The 20,327-nt window shown below is 36.2% G+C and overlaps 2 protein-coding genes across 2 annotated transcripts; both read left to right on the forward strand.

Annotated features, from left to right (window-relative positions):
• The first annotated feature begins 422 nt into the window (after positions 1–422).
• Positions 423–5,841, forward strand: LOC116133064 (ABC transporter B family member 15-like). The gene is given in 8 exon segments (XM_031418727.1): positions 423–801; positions 913–967; positions 1,070–1,248; positions 1,456–1,913; positions 2,016–2,556; positions 3,263–4,207; positions 4,301–5,655; positions 5,657–5,841. Coding segments are annotated over 8 exon segments (3,816 nt in total). The 5' UTR covers positions 423–564; the 3' UTR covers positions 5,703–5,841.
• Positions 5,842–7,623: 1,782 nt separating this feature from the next.
• Positions 7,624–19,594, forward strand: LOC116133067 (paired amphipathic helix protein Sin3-like 2). Its single transcript, XM_031418730.1, is given in 25 exon segments — positions 7,624–7,911; positions 7,998–8,076; positions 8,448–8,696; positions 8,769–8,949; positions 9,034–9,132; positions 9,234–9,407; positions 9,479–9,770; positions 10,354–10,487; positions 12,987–13,049; positions 13,052–13,064; positions 13,155–13,197; positions 13,412–13,589; positions 13,674–13,828; positions 14,095–14,222; positions 14,322–14,576; positions 15,540–16,253; positions 16,411–16,499; positions 16,629–17,255; positions 17,351–17,448; positions 17,539–17,677; positions 17,760–17,912; positions 18,056–18,219; positions 18,671–18,782; positions 19,088–19,249; positions 19,349–19,594. Coding segments are annotated over 23 exon segments (4,263 nt in total). The 5' UTR covers positions 7,624–7,911; positions 7,998–7,999; the 3' UTR covers positions 19,214–19,249; positions 19,349–19,594.
• Positions 19,595–20,327: the final 733 nt, after the last annotated feature.

A 20,327-nucleotide genomic window follows, 5' to 3' on the forward strand; every position in this document is an offset into this window, starting at 1 on the left:
TGAAATTTTATACTTTTTAACCAAACAAATTAATAATTGATACTCAGTAATCTTACATAATAACGGCATTTTAGTAAAATAATATATTAATAATATATGATTACTGACAACCAAACATCTTAAGCATTTCTATAGCTCTGACAAATCAAACACAATAATAATTTATACATAGTAATCTATATACACGGTAATCTATGTTATGAGGTAATACAATAATCCATAAACCAAAGGCAATATTTAGTAATTAGAATGATGGATAATTTCCTTAAAGTAAATATTTATACGATATGGATTTATTAATTCATTGCATACGTAATACCCACTAACTCCTATTGTGGTCATAGTTGTAAAATGGAACCCACCTCCAAACACCTATAAATAGGTGATATCTGTGTATGTGTTTCTTACTGCCTGACATCTCTCCCAAATCTCTGCTATATTTTAACTAGTTATTAAAAGACACACCGTTTGGCGGCTAGCAAGGGAAAGCCATAGCAGAAGTGCTGTGAGGATTGCTCTTGTTAGCTTTTGCTTTTGTTTTTGTTTTTTAATTTCTCTCTGAAAATGGGAAGAGAAAGGAAAGACAGCACTGAGGTGAAGAAAAAGAATAATGGGTCTATACGATCCATTTTCATGCATGCAGACGGTATAGATATGTTCTTGATGGCTTTGGGGTTCATCGGATCCGTTGGTGATGGCTTGACTACGCCTTTGGTGTTGTTTGTGACTAGTAGATTAATGAACAATGTCGGCAATGCATCAACTACCGATGCAGATGTCTTCACCACTAACATGAACAAGGTTTGAAAATTTCCACTTCCCCCCATAAATTTCTCCTCCTTTCTGTCTCTCTCTGACATGCATACATATTTCATAAAAAAGCTAACCCGGGTTTCATTTTTTGAGTGACAGAATGCAGTGGTGTTGCTCTACTTAGCTTGTGGAGGATGGCTTGCGTGTTTCCTAGGTGGGTTTTAAATTTATTACGACCAGGATGGTGATTTTTAAAGTATAATTCATTCAAAACAAAATGGATATTAACAAATTTTATGTTTTTGGAAAATTTTAGAGGGATTTTGCTGGACAAGAACAGGTGAAAGACTAGCAACAAGAATGAGAGCAAGATATTTGAAAGCAGTGTTAAGGCAAGATGTGGGTTACTTTGATTTGCATGTCACCAGCACCGCAGAAGTCATCACAAGCGTCTCTAATGATAGTCTTGTGATTCAAGATGTTATCAGTGAAAAGGTTAATTATAATCAACTGATACAATTATTTTCCAGAAAAAGAAAAAAATAAAGTGTAACTACCTTTCTTGTAAGGAAAAGCGCTTTTTTTTTTTTTTTTTTTAAATCTTTTCAGATGAAAGTTTTTTCCTTTTTAAAAGTAAGAAAAGTGCTTTTTAGAAGTGTGTTTCTGACCAAGTAATTACCTGTCTCAAAATTTTTTTGGCAGGTTCCAAACTTTTTGATGACTACTGCCACATTCTTCGGTTGCTATCTAGTGGGATTCTTGATGCTATGGAAGCTAACCATTGTTGCATTTCCCTTTGTTGTGCTTCTGGTAATTCCTGGATTAATCTATGGAAGGACTCTAATGAGTTTGGCTAGGAAGATAAGAGAAGAATACAACAAAGCTGGAACAATTGCAGAACAGGCAATCTCTTCTATTAGAACTGTTTATTCCTTCGTTGGTGAAACCAAAACCATCAATGAATTCTCTGCAGCCCTTCAAGGTTCAGTCAAGCTGGGGTTAAAACAAGGCTTAGCTAAAGGCTTGGCAATTGGAAGCAACGGAATTGTTTTTGGTATTTGGTCTTTCTTGTCTTATTATGGCAGCACAATGGTCATGTACCATGGTGCTCAAGGAGGAACCGTTTTCGCCGTAGGCGCCGCCGTGGCCGTGGGTGGCCTGTAAGTAGCTTAATTCATGTAACTGTTTATATTAAAGATAATTTAATTAATTAGTATATATTTATATTCTTGATCATAATTATTTTTCTAATTCTTGATTAGATCCTTAGGATCTGGTTTATCAAACGTGAAGTACTTCTCAGAAGCAATGTCTGCAGGGGAAAGAATAATGGAGGTGATAAAGAGAGTCCCCAAGATTGATTCAGATAATATGGAAGGCCAAATCCTGGAGAATGTTTTAGGAGAAGTTGAGTTTAGGCATGTGGAATTTGCATACCCATCAAGGCCTGAAAGCATAATATTGAAATATTTTAGCATAAAAATACCAGCAGGAAAGACAGTGGCCTTAGTGGGAAGTAGTGGCTCAGGGAAATCCACAGTAATTTCACTATTACAAAGGTTTTATGACCCACTTGGAGGTGAAATTCTTCTCGATGGAGTGGCTACTGATAAATTACAACTCAAATGGCTGAGGTCACAAATGGGATTGGTGAGCCAGGAGCCTGCACTATTTGCAACAACAATTAAAGAGAACATACTTTTTGGGAAAGAAGACGCCACAATGGAAGAGGTTATAGAAGCAGGTAAAGCTTCAAATGCGCATCATTTCATCTCTCAGTTGCCTCAGCAGTATGATACCCAGGTTAGTTCCCCTTGTCGTCTAGCTAGAAATATATAAATAATACATCTTTCATTGTTATAGCTTTTGCTTGATCTATAAAATAATGGGTATTGATCATTCTTAAGTTATGATTTCCATGTTTCATTATATTTATTTTGTGTTGGATTTATCTTGTTATAAAAGTATAGTAAAAAAGTTTTGGTCCCCTACGCCTCTTAAATTAGGCCCTTTTGCTTCTTCGAATTGAATTGCAATTTCTTCACTTTCTTAAAATGAGCACCCCCACCCACCCATGTTCATGTTCCTATGGGTTTTTGTCGTTTCTTTTGAAGCATTAATTTACAAATATTTTAATGGTCTTATATATATGAGAGTAATTACCCATTATGGAATTTGAAAGATTGCGAAACATCGTGTCTCCCATGACCTCAACCTGAAAAGTCAAATTGGTTTCCAAAGTTAATGACAAAGCAAGAAGATGATCAGAAAAATCTTATGGCCAAAACAGGGTTTTGTCTTTGCATACCTAACCGTGTTTTGTCATGAAATAGAAATTATCACAAGCTGATATCATTTAAACTCTCCCCAATATTATTATTTATATCCTGGTTGATGTAAGAAATTATACCTTAAGTAGTGATTAACAAGAGTAATATAATGAGTTATTATGTATATTAAACAGGGTTTTGATCTTGAAACTTACCTGATTAAGAGCTTCTTTTGACAGGTTGGGGAGAGAGGAGTTCAAATGTCAGGAGGACAAAAGCAAAGAATCGCCATTGCGAGAGCAATAATCAAAGCACCGAGAATCCTTCTCTTAGACGAGGCAACAAGTGCACTCGACTCTGAATCCGAGCGAGTTGTTCAAGAAGCTCTAGACAAAGCCGCCGTTGGACGCACCACCATCATCATTGCTCATCGTCTCTCCACTATCCGCAAAGCCGAAGTGATCGCTGTCGTCCAAAATGGCCAAGTCATGGAAACGGGTTCCCACGACGAGCTCATACAAGACGAAAACGGTCTCTACACTTCACTTGTTCGTCTACAACAAACTGAAAAACAACAAACAACCACCCCAGAAGAGACCACAATGATGATCAATGCCAACGTTTCAGCTATGCACGGCCCGTCTTCTATATCAAACTTGGACGGGAACAACACCAGTAGCCGTAGGCTTTCACTGGCCAGTCGGTCAAGTTCAGCAAATTCTTTCGCAGCAAGTCGAAGTTCACTAGCCGGAGATCAAAGAGACAGCAATGAAGAAGATTACAAGAATTTGCCTGTCCCATCATTCAGAAGATTGTTAGCATTGAATATCCCAGAATGGAAACAGGCAACTTTGGGGTGTTTAAGTGCGGTTATGTTTGGTGCAGTGCAACCAGTTTATGCCTTCGCCATGGGGTCTATGATATCAGTTTATTTCTTGACGGATCACGATGAGATCAAAGAGAAGACGAGGATCTATGCATTGTGTTTTACCGGGTTAGCAGTGTTCTCTTTGCTGATTAATTTAAGCCAACATTACAGCTTCGCTTACATGGGTGAGTACTTGACGAAGAGAATCAGAGAGAGGATGCTTTCAAAGATACTCACTTTTGAAGTTGGATGGTTTGATCAGGATGAAAATTCCAGTGGCGCAATTTGCTCTCGACTAGCCAAAGACGCCAATGTGGTATATATTAAGTTAACGAGCTCATAATTTTTCGTTAATATAAAGTTTATCAGATAAAAACCATAGTTTATACCTGTTTTTGATTGACGGCAGGTGAGGTCATTGGTGGGCGACCGGACGGCTCTAATTGTGCAAACTGTCTCAGCTGTAACCATAGCTTTTACCATGGGCCTTGTCATTGCATGGAGGCTTGCTTTGGTGATGATAGCAGTCCAGCCGCTCATCATAGTATGTTTTTATGCTAGGAGAGTTCTACTCAAAAACATGTCACAGAAAGCCATAAAAGCCCAAGATGAAAGCGGGAAGCTTGCTGCTGAAGCAGTCTCTAACCTTAGGACAATCACTGCCTTCTGCTCCCAAGATCGGATCTTGAAAATGCTCGAAAAAGCACAAGAAGCCCCACGACGTGAGAGCGTTCGACAATCATGGTACGCCGGTATAGGCCTTGCCTTCTCCCAGAGCCTGACATCATGCACTTGGGCTCTAGACTTTTGGTATGGCGGAAGGCTCATCGCTCATGGTTACATATCTTCTAAAGCCCTTTTTGAGACGTTTATGATCTTAGTGAGCACGGGTCGTGTCATAGCTGATGCCGGTAGCATGACTACGGACCTTGCCAAAGGCTCGGATTCTGTTGGGTCAGTCTTCGCTGTATTGGACCGATATACAAGAATTGAGCCCGAGGATCCTGAAGGTTACCAACCTGAAAAAGTAACAGGGCACATAGAACTTGAAGAAGTACATTTTGCGTACCCTGCTAGACCTGATGTGATGATTTTCAAAGGTTTTTCAATCAAAATTGAAGCAGGAAAATCAACTGCATTAGTTGGGCAAAGTGGGTCTGGTAAATCAACAATTATTGGTTTAATTACACGATTTTATGATCCTTTAAAAGGTATGGTAAAAATCGATGGTCGAGACATAAGATCTTATCACCTCAGGTCAATGAGAAGGCATATCGCACTTGTTAGTCAAGAGCCTACATTATTTGCTGGTACTATTAGAGAGAACATTATATATGGTGCATCAGACAAAACTGATGAATCAGAAATCATCGAGGCAGCTAAAGCAGCCAATGCTCATGATTTCATTGCTGGTTTGAATGAAGGTTACGACACATGGTGTGGAGACAGGGGAGCGCAGTTATCAGGAGGTCAAAAACAACGAATTGCAATAGCTCGTGCCATACTGAAAAATCCAGCAATCTTACTACTAGATGAGGCAACTAGTGCACTTGACAGTCAATCTGAGAAAGTAGTGCAGGATGCGCTTGAACGAGTGATGGTGGGGAGAACCAGTGTGGTGGTAGCACATAGATTGAGTACCATTCAGAATTGTGACCTAATCGCAGTTTTAGATAAAGGGCATGTTGTGGAGAAAGGAACCCATCAATCCTTGTTGGCAAAAGGACCCATGGGAGCTTACTACTCATTGGTTAGCCTCCAAAGAACCACCCTACACAATAATTCTCACTCAGCAGTCAATTAAGTTTTGATTAATGAGTGAAATTAGGGTTTTTATTATGTGTAATTGTATATCTACAAGAGTGAAATTAGTTAATGCATAAATTAATGCTCTTGTGCTCTAACATCAAATGTTTGGCTACGTTTGTTTTCTTATTTTGAAAATATCCTATTCTTATCCTTAAAAAAAAAACATCTTTGTTTTTTAAATTCTCATAGGTTTGTTAATTTAACTAAATACTCCCAACAAGAATTTTTTATAAATTGACAAAAATACCCCCACCCACCCTACAATTGCTAGATTTTAGCCACCACCGCCAGAATCTGGTGTTATTGTACACAACCGGTCAGCCTCTAGGCCTTTTCTGGCCAGATCTACCATAGATTTGGCTGAAAAATGTTAGATCAATGGCTGTCAACGACGGCTAATATATGGTTGTCGTTGACTGTTAATGACGATCATACCTTAGTCGTTGTTGATTACCAGATCTGGTTGGAAAAGGTCATAGCGGTGCACGACACGCTAGATCTTGTTCGTCATGCGCAATGACACCAAATTTCGGCCAGATTTTAGCGGTGGTGGTCAGAATCTGGCAACTGTGAATGAATGGAAGTGTTTTTGTCAATTAATAAACTTTTTATTATTGGGGGTACTTAGCTAAATTAACAAACCTAAGGGTTTTTTTGGTTAATTTTTAAATTCTGTCTCGTAATAATAACCAAACTCAACTTAACAGTAATATTTAAAAAATACTATTTAAAATAATAAAATAAATGTATCCTTGTTTTATTTATTTATTTTTCTTGGATTTATAAGGTGAAATATTTATATACAAAATTAGATAAGTTGGTGCATGGATAACCTTATCTCTTATTCTTATCCTCTACCCACCCATTTCACCAATACTTCTCAACATATTTCTATACATTATGTTCTTGTCTACTTTGAGAGGGTTGGTTCCATTGGTCATTCTTCACGAGAAGTCCCGAAACTAAACTAAATTGATAGGCATAGGATCATTGCTAACTTATCGACTTCATCAAAATCGGATAGTGTATAGAAGGGCTTTTTCTAAATGAGAATATATATATATTTTTTATGTTATCACTATATTATAATAATAATAAAAAAAAGCTTTATGAAATAAAATTAAAAAAAAAAATTGATTTTGATTTTGGTTTTTACTTTGTATAAGTACTTAGAAGTTGAAACAAACTTGAGTTGAAAGCAAACAAGAGTTTGTACTTTCTTTATGTTGAAGTCATCCTTTGGACATAGCCTTGTACTTTGTTTCACTCTATCAACTGGGTTTAGGCTCAATCAAACTTCCCCAGAAAGTTTGGGCTCATTTTGAGAACAGCCCAGCCCAGCCCAGCCCAACCCGAGACCGTCAAGTATAATTTTTTTTTTTGAATTTTGTAAAAGAGATTTAATTTTTCTTTATTGAATAAAACATTATTTCTTTTATTATTTAAAAATTCTTTTTTTAACTATTTCAAAAGCACTTTAAACTCACCGTAAGTCATGAGATAAAAAAAAAAAAAAATTTACTTGGCCATTAATAATAATATAATATACAAAATTAAAACTCAATATTAATAAGTGAATAATTAAATCCCTAATTCTAAAATTCATTATATGTGGATGATGAAAAAAAGAAAAGCAATTTGTATTACGATTTCTGCCATAACATAAATACTTTTCTTTTCAAAAGAAAAACCTAAAATTAAATGAAATTATAATGTTTTCTCTAAAGAAAAACTAGGGTTTCTTTAGATCCAAAAAGCTTATACAATAAGCTCGGATCAAGAGAAGATCTTAATTCATCACGTGAAATAATAATAATAATAATAATATTACCATTTCATGTTGATGGACCTTATATTTGAAATTGAGCCCATTAAAATGGGCAACAAATAAAAACAGGGAAACTGCTGCCAAATTTAGTACTTGAACATTAACCTTCTCTCAATCTATCTATCTCATTCTCAAACATCGCACCACTATTTTCGAATCCTCTCATGTTTTGACTACGGCATACGAAAGTCGAAACCAATATTTTCAAAACTTTCATTTTAGTCCTACGGAGACACTCTCTTAAATTTCCTCTCTTTCTGTGTCTTCGTAATCAAAACTAAATCTTGTTCCTTCGCTCTTTTGGAAACCGATCAAACTCCAACACTGTTTATTGTTTTTGTTTCCAAGGATCTGTACATATTTTTTTTACTGTTGAGAGAACCGTAAGTTTTCATGTTGGTGTAAATTTTTTATTTTTTGTTTTTGGTTTTGTTGCAGTTGCTAATCTATTTTGTTTTTGTTTGTGTAGGAATGAAGCGAATACGAGAGGATCTTTTCGGTGGGAGTGCACAATTTAAGCGGCCCTTTGCTGCTTCTCGCGGGGAATCGTAAGTTTTTTTTCTGGTTTTGTTTAGGTTGAATTGTGGTGTTTTTGTTTTTCTGATCATGAAAGATTTGAAATTTATGTGGTTTGATGTTGGTGGTTTGTCATTTTATTTGTAAATATAGTGTACAGTTGTTTGCGAGGTGGGTGTTCTTGGGTTTTCTTTTTTGTTTTGTTTTGTTTTTGTGAGGGATGGATCATTGAAGAAGGCAACTGGGGTTTAGGTAGAATTGTAAAGTTTTGTTTTTATGAGAAAGAGCCAGATGGGTGGTTGAAGGAAGTTGTATGTATGAGGATATTTGTTGTTATTTAGGTGTTGGGTCTTTTTGGGTAATTTAGTTTATGATCTTTTTGTAATTTTCTTTTGCTCTGAAGCTATGTGCAATCGCAACTGCCTGGGGCTGGAGGGGTTGTTGGCGGTGGCGGCAGTGGTGGCAGCGGAGGTGGAGGGGGAGGAGTGGTAGGAGTAGGAGGACCAGCAGTGGCTGTGGGAGTTGGTGCGTCGCCGAAACTAACAACGAATGATGCATTGACCTATCTCAAGGAGGTTAAGGACATGTTTCAAGACCAAAGGGAAAAATATGATTTATTCCTGGAAGTCATGAAAGATTTTAAGGCTCAGAGGTACTATCTTTACTTGAGTTAAATTTTTTAATTGACAAATGGAGATGCTGTTTTTAACTTTGTGTTTTGCAGAACCGACACTGCTGGTGTCATTGCGAGGGTGAAGGATTTATTTAAAGGACACAACAACTTAATTTTTGGATTTAACACATTCTTGCCAAAGGGATATGAAATAACCCTTGATGAGGACGATGCTCCACCAAAGAAAACTGTTGAATTTGAAGAAGCAATTAGTTTTGTAAACAAGATAAAGGTGAAAATGTTGTCCCCTAATCTTATTTTTGAACCGAAAATGTTGGTTTTGTAGGTTTTTGATTAATGATTTTTGTTCTTACAGAAACGTTTCCAAAATGATGAACATGTCTATAAATCATTCTTGGAAATTCTGAATATGTATAGGAAAGAGCACAAAGATATACATGAGGTCTACAGTGAGGTAAATTTGTAATTACCTATGTATGCCAATGGAATCTTTTGTTTTTTGTTATTGCCTACTATATATGTTGCTCTTAATTGTTTTAATTAATCATTCCACAGGTTGCTGCTCTTTTTGAGGACCACACAGATCTTCTTGAGGAATTCACCAGATTTTTACCTGATACTTCGGCGACTTCTTTAACTCACCAGGTACCATATGCCCGAAATTCAGCACAGCGTGGCAATGAGCGAAGCTCTGCCATTCCCGCTTTGCGGCAAATGCATGTGGACAAGGTAATCATACCACCCTTCCTTTTCCTTTGTATTCTTTTAGGGGATTCTGATTGGTGTGCTAAAAATTTCAGCAACGTCGTCGAGATAGAATTATTACTTCCCATGATCGTGATCTTAGTGTTGATCGTCCTGAGATGGAGGATGACAAAGTAGTGCTGAAATTGCAGAAGGAGCAGAGGAAGCGTGCAGAGAAAGAAAATAATAGGAGAAATCGTGATCAAGATGATAGAGAAATGGAGCACGATAACAATAGGGACTTCAACTCGCAACGTTTTTCTGACAAAAAGAAGCCTTCCAGGAAAGTTGAAGGTTTTGGAGCAAATTCTAACTTTGCTTCTTATGATGACAAAGATAACTTAAAGGGTGAGTCAATTATGCTGTTTGATGCACAGTTGCTGATGTATATTCTCTTACACATTCTTGTGTATATTGCTGTTGGCAGGGTTGTGTACTTCTATTTATTTTCTGGCATGTTGGTGGAGAATTTCTTTTGTTTTGTTAGAAATCTTTAATATCTTTTTAATGTCTCAAAATAGCTTTGGTGATGTACGAAAATTGTTTGACCATGTTTTATCTTTCCCTGATAAGTTTACCTCAAATTGGAAGAAACATAAAATCTGCATTTTACATTTTGTGATTATGTGCACCTGGGTCAATATACTTCGTTTGCTAGTCAACCATTAGCTGAATCTTGATGTTGTTAAGAAATTCAACTATTGTTTAAGGTATGCCGATGCCATTATTTGTTCCATCACTAGCCCAATTCCTTAGCCAAGTAACTTGTGCTTCCTGTGTAGCCTTCTTTGTGGATTATGCATACCATGTCATTGCAAGCCAGCCTTTTGGAGTTATAAAAGTCTCAGATTTTATTAGGGTCTTTTTTTTTTTTTTCTTCCATATGTTGGTTTCTTTTTGTTGTTCAAAGGTTTCTTAATTACTGTGTCAGGCATGTACAACCAAGGGTTCATCTTCTGCGACAAAGTCAAGGAGAAGTTGTGTTCAGATGATTATCAAGCATTCTTAAAGTGTCTCCATATTTTTAACAATGGAATTATCAAAAGGAATGATCTACAAAATTTGGTAAGTGCTATGCTGACTAGTGTTTATCTGAGTCTTTTAAAGTAGTTTAAAATAATCTATTCATCTTCATAGAGGCCTTTAAGGTCTATATTTTGCTATCTACTTTTGCCCCTTTTTAGTGTTATGATCTGTTCATTTAACCACTTTATATATGATAGTTGGGATATGATTTTGATTACTGCGTGGGATAGATAATNGAGGGAGGAGTGGTAGGAGTAGGAGGAGCAGCAGTGGCTGTGGGAGTTGATGCATCACCGAAACTAACATCAAATGATGCCCTGACCTGTCTCAAGGAGGTTAAGGGCATGTTTCAAGACCAAACGGAAAAATATGATTTGTTCCTAGAAGTCATGAAAGATTTTAAGGCTCAGAGGTACTACCTTTGCTTGAGTTAAGTTTTTTCAGGTGACAAATGGAGATGCTGTTTAAACTTTGTGTTTTGCAGAACCGACACTGCTGGTGTCATTGCGAGGGCGAAGGATTTATTTGAAGGACACAACAACTTAATTTTTGGATTTAACACATTCTTGCGAAAGGGATATGAAATAACCCTTGATGAGGACGATGCTCAACCAAAGAAAACTGTTGAGTTTGAAGAAGCAATCGGTTTTGTAAACAAGATAAAGGTGAAAATGTTGTCCCTAGTCTAATTTTTGAAGCGAAAATGTTGGTTTTGTAGGTTTTTGATTAATGATTTTTGTCCTTACAGAAACGTTTCCAAACTGATGAACATGTCTATAAAACATTCTTGGAAATTCTGAATATGTATCGGAAAGAGCACAAAGATACAAATTTGGTCTACAGTGAGGTAAATTTATAATTACCTAAGTATGCCAATTGAATCTTTTGTTTTTCGTTATTGCCCAATATCTATTTTGCTCTTAGTTGTTTTAATTAGTCATTCCACAGGTTGCTGCTCTTTTTGAGGACCACACAGATCTTCTGGAGGAATTCACCAGATTTTTCCTTGATACTTCAGCAACGTCTTTGACTCACCAGGTACCATATGCTCGAAATTCAGCACAGCGTATCAATGAGCAAAGCTCTGCCGTTCCTGTGTTGTGGCAAGTGCATGTGGACAAGGTAATCATACTCCCCTTCTTTTTCCTTTGTATTCTTTTAGGGGATTCTCATTGGTGAGCTGATTAATTTTTATTTTTTCAGCAACGTTGTCGTGATAGAATTATTACTTCTCATGATCGTGATCTTAGTGTTGATTGTCCTGAGACAGAGGATGACAAAGTGGTGATGAAATTGCAAAAGAAGTGGAGGAAGCATGCCGAAAAAGAAAATAATAGGAGAAATCGTGATCAAGATGATAGAGAAATGGAGCACGATAACAATAGTGACTTCAACTTGCAACGTTTTTCTGACAAAAAGAAGCTTTCCAGGAAAGTTGAAGGTTTTGGAGCGAATTCTAACTTTGCTTCTTATGATGACAAAGATACCTTAAAGAGTGAGTCAATTATGCTGTTTGATGCACAGTTGCTGATGTATATTCTCTTACACATTCTTATGTATATTGCTGTTGGCAGGGTTGTGTACTTCTATTTATTTTCTGGCACATGGGTGGAGAAGCTTCTTTTGTTTTGTTAAAAATCTTTAATATCTTGTTAATGACAAAATAACCGTGGTGACGTACGGGAACAGTTTGACCATGTTTTATCTTTCCCTGATAAGTTTACCTGCTTGTAAAATTGGAAGAAACATAAAATCTGCATTTTATATTTTGTGATTATGTGCGCCTAGGTCAATATACTTCGTTTGCTAGTCAACCATTAGCTGAATCTGGATTGTCTGAAGAAAATCAACTATTGTTTACGGTATGCAGATGCCAGTATTTGTTCCATCACTAGCCCAATTCCTTAGCCAAGGAATTTGTGCTTCACGTGTAGCCTTCTTTATGGATGATAACATAGTATGTCATTGCAAGCCAGCCTTTTGGAGGTTTTATTAGGTTTTTTTTGATAGTTTTTCATATGTTGGTTTCTTTGTTGTTCTGAGGTTCCTTAATTACTGTGTCAGGCATGTACAACCAAGGGTTCATTTTCTGTGACAAAGTCAAGGAGAAGTTGTGTTCAGAAGATTACCAAGCATTCTTAAAGTGTTCCATATTTTTAAAAATGGAATTATCAAAAGGAATGATCAATAAAATTTGGTATTTGCTATGCTGTCTGGTGTTTATCTCAGTCTTTTAAAGTAGTTTAAAATAATCTATTCATCTTCATAGAGGCCTTTAAAGTGTATATTTTGCTATCTGCTTTTGCCCCTTTTTAGTGTTATGATCCGTTCATTTAACCACTTTATATGTGATTGTTGGAATATGATTTTGGTTTCTGCATGGGATTGATAACCTGTAAATTCTCTATGGAACTATCATTTTATGCTTCTTCTTGTTAGAGAAGTGTCTTTGTGAAGAATTTCACGTTTAACCTTTACCAGAGTAATCCACTGTCATTTCTATTATATCATGTTAACTTAAATGCCTTTTCATTTTAGGTTACTGATTTACTTGGAAAGTATCCAGATCTTATGGCTGAGTTCAATTATTTCTTCGAGAGTGTTGTGAGAATATTGGTAATTGTTGAAAAAGTATCAGTAGCATAAGCTATTTGCACTAGATTCTTTTTTTCTGAAAGTTGTTTCTGATCATGATCATTCTTGCAGATGGATTCCTTGCTCGTGTGATGAGTAAAGTATGTAAAACGTTGTATATGCTGCTTCTGCTTTTTTTCCCTCTTCGTTATTATCTTGCTAGGTGTTCTTAAATAACCTATAAATCAAAGAATAGTTTGTTCTGTACTCGATGTAGTATAAGCTGATAGATTATATCTAATGACTTTTTTATCGTTTTCTTCTTCCTTTTTGCTGTAAGTTTTATATTCTGATGCCGTTTACTTTTTTATCATAGAATCACTTTTTAGTGATGGGCATGTATCTAGAGCTTTAAAGGTAAAGGACAAAGAAAGAGAACAGAAACGTGAAAATGAAGTAGCTAAAGAAAATGGATACAGGGAAAAGTATTATGCAAAATCAATTCAAGAGCTTGACCTTTCTAACTGTCAACGTTGTACACCCAGCTATCGGCTTCTACCAGATGATGTATGGAAGTTCTGTAACGTATTTTTCATTTAAAGTTCTTTTTTTTTTCTTCACTACTGATGTTTGGTGGTTGTCACTATACAGTATCCAATACCTTCTGCTAGCCAGAGATCAGAGCTTGGTGCTCAAGTGCTGAATGATCACTGGGTCTCTGTGACTTCAGGAAGTGAAGATTACTCTTTTAAACATATGCGCAGAAACCAATACGAAGAAAGCTTGTTCAGATGTGAAGATGATAGGTACAGACCGCATGATTCTGGCTTTCTTTTTCTTGGTATCTCTTTGCTTGGCATTCAACTGTTTCATATGGTTGTGTTGAAAAGGAGATTTTTAAGTAGAAGATTTTGTATATTATGTGCTTAATGTACATCATACAGCGTGATTATCTATTTTATTATTCAATTCTTTTGGGATTGGATGTATAAAGTTTTTCTTGGTCAAGAATGAAATTGAATATGATTTTCCCATTTTAGTTTGTAATTTTAAATTGTTATTATGATTTTAGATTTGAGCTGGACATGCTGTTAGAATCTGTGAGCTCAACTGCTAAGCGCGCAGAAGAATTGTTGACTCTCATCAATGAAAATAAGATCAATCTGGAGGCCCCCTTCCATATAAAGGACCACTTTAACGGTTTGTAATATATCTGATTTCGGAGTTACAATTTATTTCCCATTGCCTGAGATTGATTTTCTTTTCTTAACTCTCTCCCTGATTTCTGTTGTATTGCAGCTCTAAATTTAAGGTGTATTGAGCGTTTGTATGGTGATCATGGTCTTGATGTGATGGACATATTGCGCAAAAATCCAGCTCTTGCACTACCAGTTATCTTAACTCGTCTGAAGCAGAAACAAGATGAATGGACTCGGTGTCGTTCAGATTTTAACAAGGTTTGGGCTGAAATATATGCTAAAAACCATTACAAATCGCTTGATCATCGCAGTTTCTACTTCAAGCAACAAGATTCAAAGAACTTGAGCACAAAATGTAAGTTGAATTTTATAGCCAAGTTAAAGGTTCGTTGTTAGTATTATGTGCTTACTCAAATATTTGCTTGTAGTGTTGAGTGAATTTTCTGATGTAAAGTTTCACATTGTGTGGTCCAAAGTTATTTCAGAGCATGGAAATACTATTATGTTGCCATGCATCGCTTTGTGTGAAAACTCTCAATTTGAGCAACCAGATATTATGTGATGATTGCTACTTTGTGATAGAATTACTCTATGCCTTTCTTCTTCCTGGTCTTATGACCATAAACTGTTGAAAGTTACTTTTTTTGAAAATCCCTGTCATGGATCCAATACTGTTGATAGTATTCACTCCCCTTGGTTATGGTATGTTGCTTCATTTTTGTCATCTTGCTTGTCAACATTTTCAACAATGGTGATGTTTATTTATGATGAGGCAAACATCTATGTTTGATCAGCTTTGTTTGTGACTTACATTGAATGTTTAGAGGATGATGTTTCACTGAATGAGGTTATGTGACAATTGTGCTGGAATTATTATTGCATTTATATGGGGTTATATCTATTAAGATTTCAGAGCAAGAAATGTCGATAGTAGTCTTTGGTTCTTACACTCATATTTGCTTTTTCCTTGGTTAACTATTATAAGATAAGTGACTGTTGATATAAAAGAGTTTTTGTGTGTATATACTTAATTAGAAGCTATAATTTCAGCTTGAATTTTTGCAAGTGTCCACTTTCAGATGCTTTTTATGAAAATAAATTTTCTGTTATGTTTTAATGTTTCTGACTGTAGTGTCTGTGCAATATCTGTGGACATGTAACAATTTCTGACTGATAGAAGCATTGAAGAATGGTTCTCTAAAACTTAGAGCTTGCTTTAATGGAGTATTAAGTGTCTAAAATATAGCTTACAGAGGATGCCTAGAGTTGCTTCTGTGTATTTTTTACACTTTTCTCAAAATCCTTATGTAATTTGCAGCTTTGGTGGCTGAAATTAAGGAGTTGAAAGAGAATAAGCTGGCTGAGGACAATGTACTTTTTGCTATTGCTGCTGGTCACCGGCAACCTGTAATTCCACACCTGGAATATGGATACTCTGACCTCAGCATTCATGAAGATTTGTATAAACTTGTTCAGTATTCATGTGAAGAGATGTGCTCGACCAAGGAACAGGTGAATAAGGCTATGAAGCTTTGGACTACCTTCTTGGAACCAATGCTTGGTGTTCCATCTCGACCTAATGGTATGGATGGTGCTGATGGTGTTGGAAAAGGTAGGCATGCAGCAAATAACAGTGCATCAAGCATAGTGGAAAGTGATGGAAGTCCTGTGCCTGATAGTAGTCCTGGGCCTGATGGTGCTCTAGTGAATTCTAGGCAACCAAAATCTTCTACCACTATAGATGGAGATGAACACACTCCGGCAGAACTAAATAATTTAAGCAGGAGTAATATGGCTAACGGGAATACTTTAGCCAAAGAAAGTTGTTTGGATATGGATCGTGTCTGTAGAGATGATCTGACCTCTAGTTCTCTTCAGCAAGAGAAAGAACGTAAGGATGTAGAAATTACAGATAAAAGGTCTGGATTTAGCATGCAGCTTACTTCTGGTGAACGAGCAGCAAATTCCAATGCACCACATGCAGTTGTTGCTGAAAATATTCATGGCAGAAGTGGCGTTGAAGTGACTTCAGGTCTGTCATTCAGGATCAATTACATGATAATTATCTGGTTCTTTGTATTAAAGTTTCTCAGTTTCTTCTTCTTCTTGTTTGTATTCTACATAGTTTAGTTATGTATATTTGTGTTTTCCAATCTTTCTGCAATACTGAGAATATTTTGAATTTCAAGGGTGTGGTGCAACTCATTTGGGACATAGTGATAATACTAGTGAGGATCATAAGCCTAGCTCTACTGTTGATCCAGTCCCTCCATCAGAGGTATAATTTTACAGTTTTGGCAACTTTAAGAACACAGCTTGTGTTTTAATTACCAGTTGAGTTAACAAGAGGGTCTTTCTTGTTGCTTTTCGGTATAATCATGTTACTTAAGTCTATTTTGTTGTTCAGGGCGTTGATCTTACAAAACCAGCTTTAATGGCAAATGGAGTTTTTAAAGATGGTGCTAAAGTTAGTAAATATCGTGAAGAATCTATTGGGCCTTCCAAAATTGAAAAAGAAGAGGGTGAATTATCACCTAATGGTGATTTTGAGGAGGATAATTTCGGTGTCTATAGAGATACTGGTATGAAGGCTATGCCTAAGGCAAAACAAGGCGTTGAAAGCAGGCAATATAAGGCTGCAAATGAAGAAGGATTGCGTTCTCAGAATGCTGGAGGAGAAAATGATGCAGATGCTGATGATGAGGACAGTGAAAATGCTTCTGAGGCTGGTGATGAAGCCTCAGGTAGTGAGTCTGCAGGTGATGAGTGCTCCAGGGAAGAGCATGAAGAGGAGGAAGATGCAGAACATGATGAAGCTGATGGCAAGGCAGAGAGTGAAGGTGAAGCAGATGGGTTGGCTGATCAGCATTTTGTGGGAGGTGATAGCATGTCGTTGCCTTTCTCAGAATGCTTTCTTTTGTCAGTTAAGCCTCTTGCAAAGTATGTACCAGCAGCTTCACTTGATGAAGACAGGAAAAGTTGTCAAGTTTTTTATGGAAATGATGATTTTTATGTGCTTTTCAGGTTGCATCAAGTAAGGAATCAACCGTTTTGGTGCTTCTTAAGTTCTTTTAATGATTTAGAGCTTTTAAACGTGTTTAATTCCTCACCTGTCTTTGAATTTTCCAGACTCTATATGAAAGAATTCAATCAGCAAAAACAAACTCAACGACTGCTGAATTGAAATGGAGAGCTAAGGATGCTAGTTGCCCAGATCTTTATGCTAGGTGGTCCAACCAACTTTTTTGGTCTTATTAAGTTATTAGTACCTTGTATATTTAAGTTACTGATGCACATGTTTTTTTATTGATGTGCAGATTCATGACCGCACTGTACAATTTGCTTGATGGATCTGCTGATAATGCGAAGTTTGAGGATGAATGTCGAGCTATTATTGGAAATCAGTCATATATGTTATTTACCTTAGACAAGTTACTGTATAGATTGTGTAAACAGGTTTGCTACCTTAAGTTTGTTTATTTATCTTATTTACCTCTTGTTTTCCTACCTAGGTTTTGAATTGTGGTTCTTGCTGCAGCTTCAAACTGTTGCAGCTGATGAGATGGATAATAAGCTTCTTCAACTGTATGAGTATGAAAAATTCAGGAAACCTGGGAAGCTAATTGATTCAGTTTATCACGAAAATGCCCGTGTCCTCCTTCACGAGGAGAACATATACCGAATGAAATTTGTTAAGCACTTTCCTTTTCTTTTTCCTCTCCTTTTTTTTTTCCCTCACATCTTCAGACACCTTTGCTTACGGTTTTTTGTTTCATCTCATAACTATTGCATCTGTTCACCTGATTGTTTCGTATTTATTGTCTCTGTCTGCAGTCATCTTCCCCATCACGTTTGTCTATCCAGCTGATGGACAATGTGATTGAAAAGCCAGAGGCATTTGCAGTTTCCATGGATCCTAATTTTGCAGCTTATCTGCTTAATGATTTTTTGTCTGCCTTTCCTGGCAAGAAAGAGCCACATGGCATTGCACTCCAGAGGTAGTAAATTTTCAGTTTGGATTGAAGTGTTCTTGTAGTTGTACTAAGCATTTCTTTTTTTTTTTTTTTTTTTTTTTTTTTTCCCCAAATTTTGTACGGTGGATAAAAGGTTTTCTCCACTGAATAAGATTTAGCAATGAAATTATAGATTCCTTATTACCAAGGCACCAATATTATGTCAAAAAAGTTACTACTGGGTGTGTGTATATTTATATCCCACATTAAGGATAGTGGTAGTATTTTTAAAACCATAATTAGGTACATTTTGAGTCCCTTTTTTTTAGTACTAAGATTTTAATCTGAAGAAAAAAGATCTGTAAGTGATTCATAATTCAATTGTAGATGGTTTTAGTCCCTTTTTCTTAGTTCTAAATTACGAAACCAAAGGAAAGATTTCTGAAATTTGTCAATTAATTTGTATGCACCATTATTACTCTACCGATATTTGCAGAAACAAGCGTAAATATGCAAGCCTAGATGAATCTTCTGCTACATGTATGGCCATGGAAGATGTTCAATTGGTTAATGGTCTGGAGTGCAGGATAGCTTGCAACTCTTACAAGGTATTCTGATCTCACATATATCCTGCTATTTGCTATAAATTTTTTGTTTGATTTGTTTATACATAGTATGCATATTTTAGTAAGTGTTCCTTATTGTTGAATTGTTGCAAGAACCTTACACATTAGGGCATTCAAGAACTTCTTGAATATTTTAGGGTTTGCTTTTGTTGTCAAAACCAAACTTTTCCACTCTTTTTGGGAATGATAAATAGAAACACAACATAAGATTTCTCCCCTTGGTTCATACATGTTTGTAGTTTATTTGGAATGGGTCTCTGTCCTCTGATCACTGTATTTTCTGGTAGATCACGTATGTTCTGGACACGGAAGATTTCTTCTATCGCAAGAAAAGAAGTTCACCGCAAACCAGATCTTCATATCAAAATCAGGCAAGAACAGAAAGGTTTCACAGATTTTTATCTGCCTCATAACTTTTGGTATTGTCGCCTTGGACTGCCACACTCGAGGTAGATAACATTACATTGTTGAACACTTAACTGTTTCTCTTCCGCACATTATCCAGAAGCAGTCAGAAAATACTAACAGACTGTTTTATATGCTTGTAGAATCGTCAAGGCAGTCAAAGCATAGAAAGAGGCGCGTTCGAGTGGCGCATCCTTCATGTATCATCATATAAAAAGGGTGGTTCAGGAATGTAGTATACTTTCATAAGGTTATAATATATAGCAGCATTGGAGCCATTATTATCTGTAAATAGGGCTGTATGAGTAATGATAATAATGAAATTTTTGTAAAGATATGTTTGATTGTTTTTTTTTTCCCTTTATAGATGATGATAATATCTTTCTTCATTCCTCCTTTTTCCCTTCTTATTTTCATTATGTTTCCTACATTGTAACAAGAAGAAATCAAATGGAGAATGGAAAATTCAATGCGAGATCAGAGCTACTCCATTAGGTACCAAAGGGCCCAAACTTAGTATCACTTGTTTAATAGAGGAAAGTGGTTTTTTTTTTTTTTTTTTTTTTTTTTTTTTTTTTTTTTTCCTTTGAGTTAAGAGACACCTTTTAGTATTTAAAAAATAGGTTGGAGTCGACTAGACACGTTCAAGTTTATTGGTTTATGAAGGGTAATTTTCTAATTCAATAAGACCTTATTGGGTGAGATGTTAGACCCACCTTAAATTTTATCATGGTATCAAAACTTAGGTTCAGTTGAGTTGAGTTTTGACAAGTGGTGAGGAATTAGAGTCGGTAATTATTTCTATCAATAGACATGATCCACATATAGGCTTGACTATGAGGGGGAATGTTGGAGTCTCACATCAATTAGCACGTTCAAGCCTACTGGTTTTATAAGGGGGTACCTCTCATTTAACAGTCTTATTAGATGAGGAGTCAGCCCACCTCAAATTCTATCAGAATTGAATCTAAAGTAAAACTATATAATTTATTCAAAAGTCACATATCAAATCAAATATTAAAGCAAATTTCCTTTGCAGCTTTCAGGAAAGTATGATAAATAAAATTTATATAGGTGGAGGAATCTCTAGAGAAAGTCAGCCCAAGCCCACCCACTCAATCT

This window comes from Pistacia vera, unplaced genomic scaffold (genome assembly GCF_008641045.1).
Source record: "Pistacia vera cultivar Batoury unplaced genomic scaffold, PisVer_v2 Contig265, whole genome shotgun sequence".
NCBI lineage: Eukaryota > Viridiplantae > Streptophyta > Magnoliopsida > Sapindales > Anacardiaceae > Pistacia > Pistacia vera.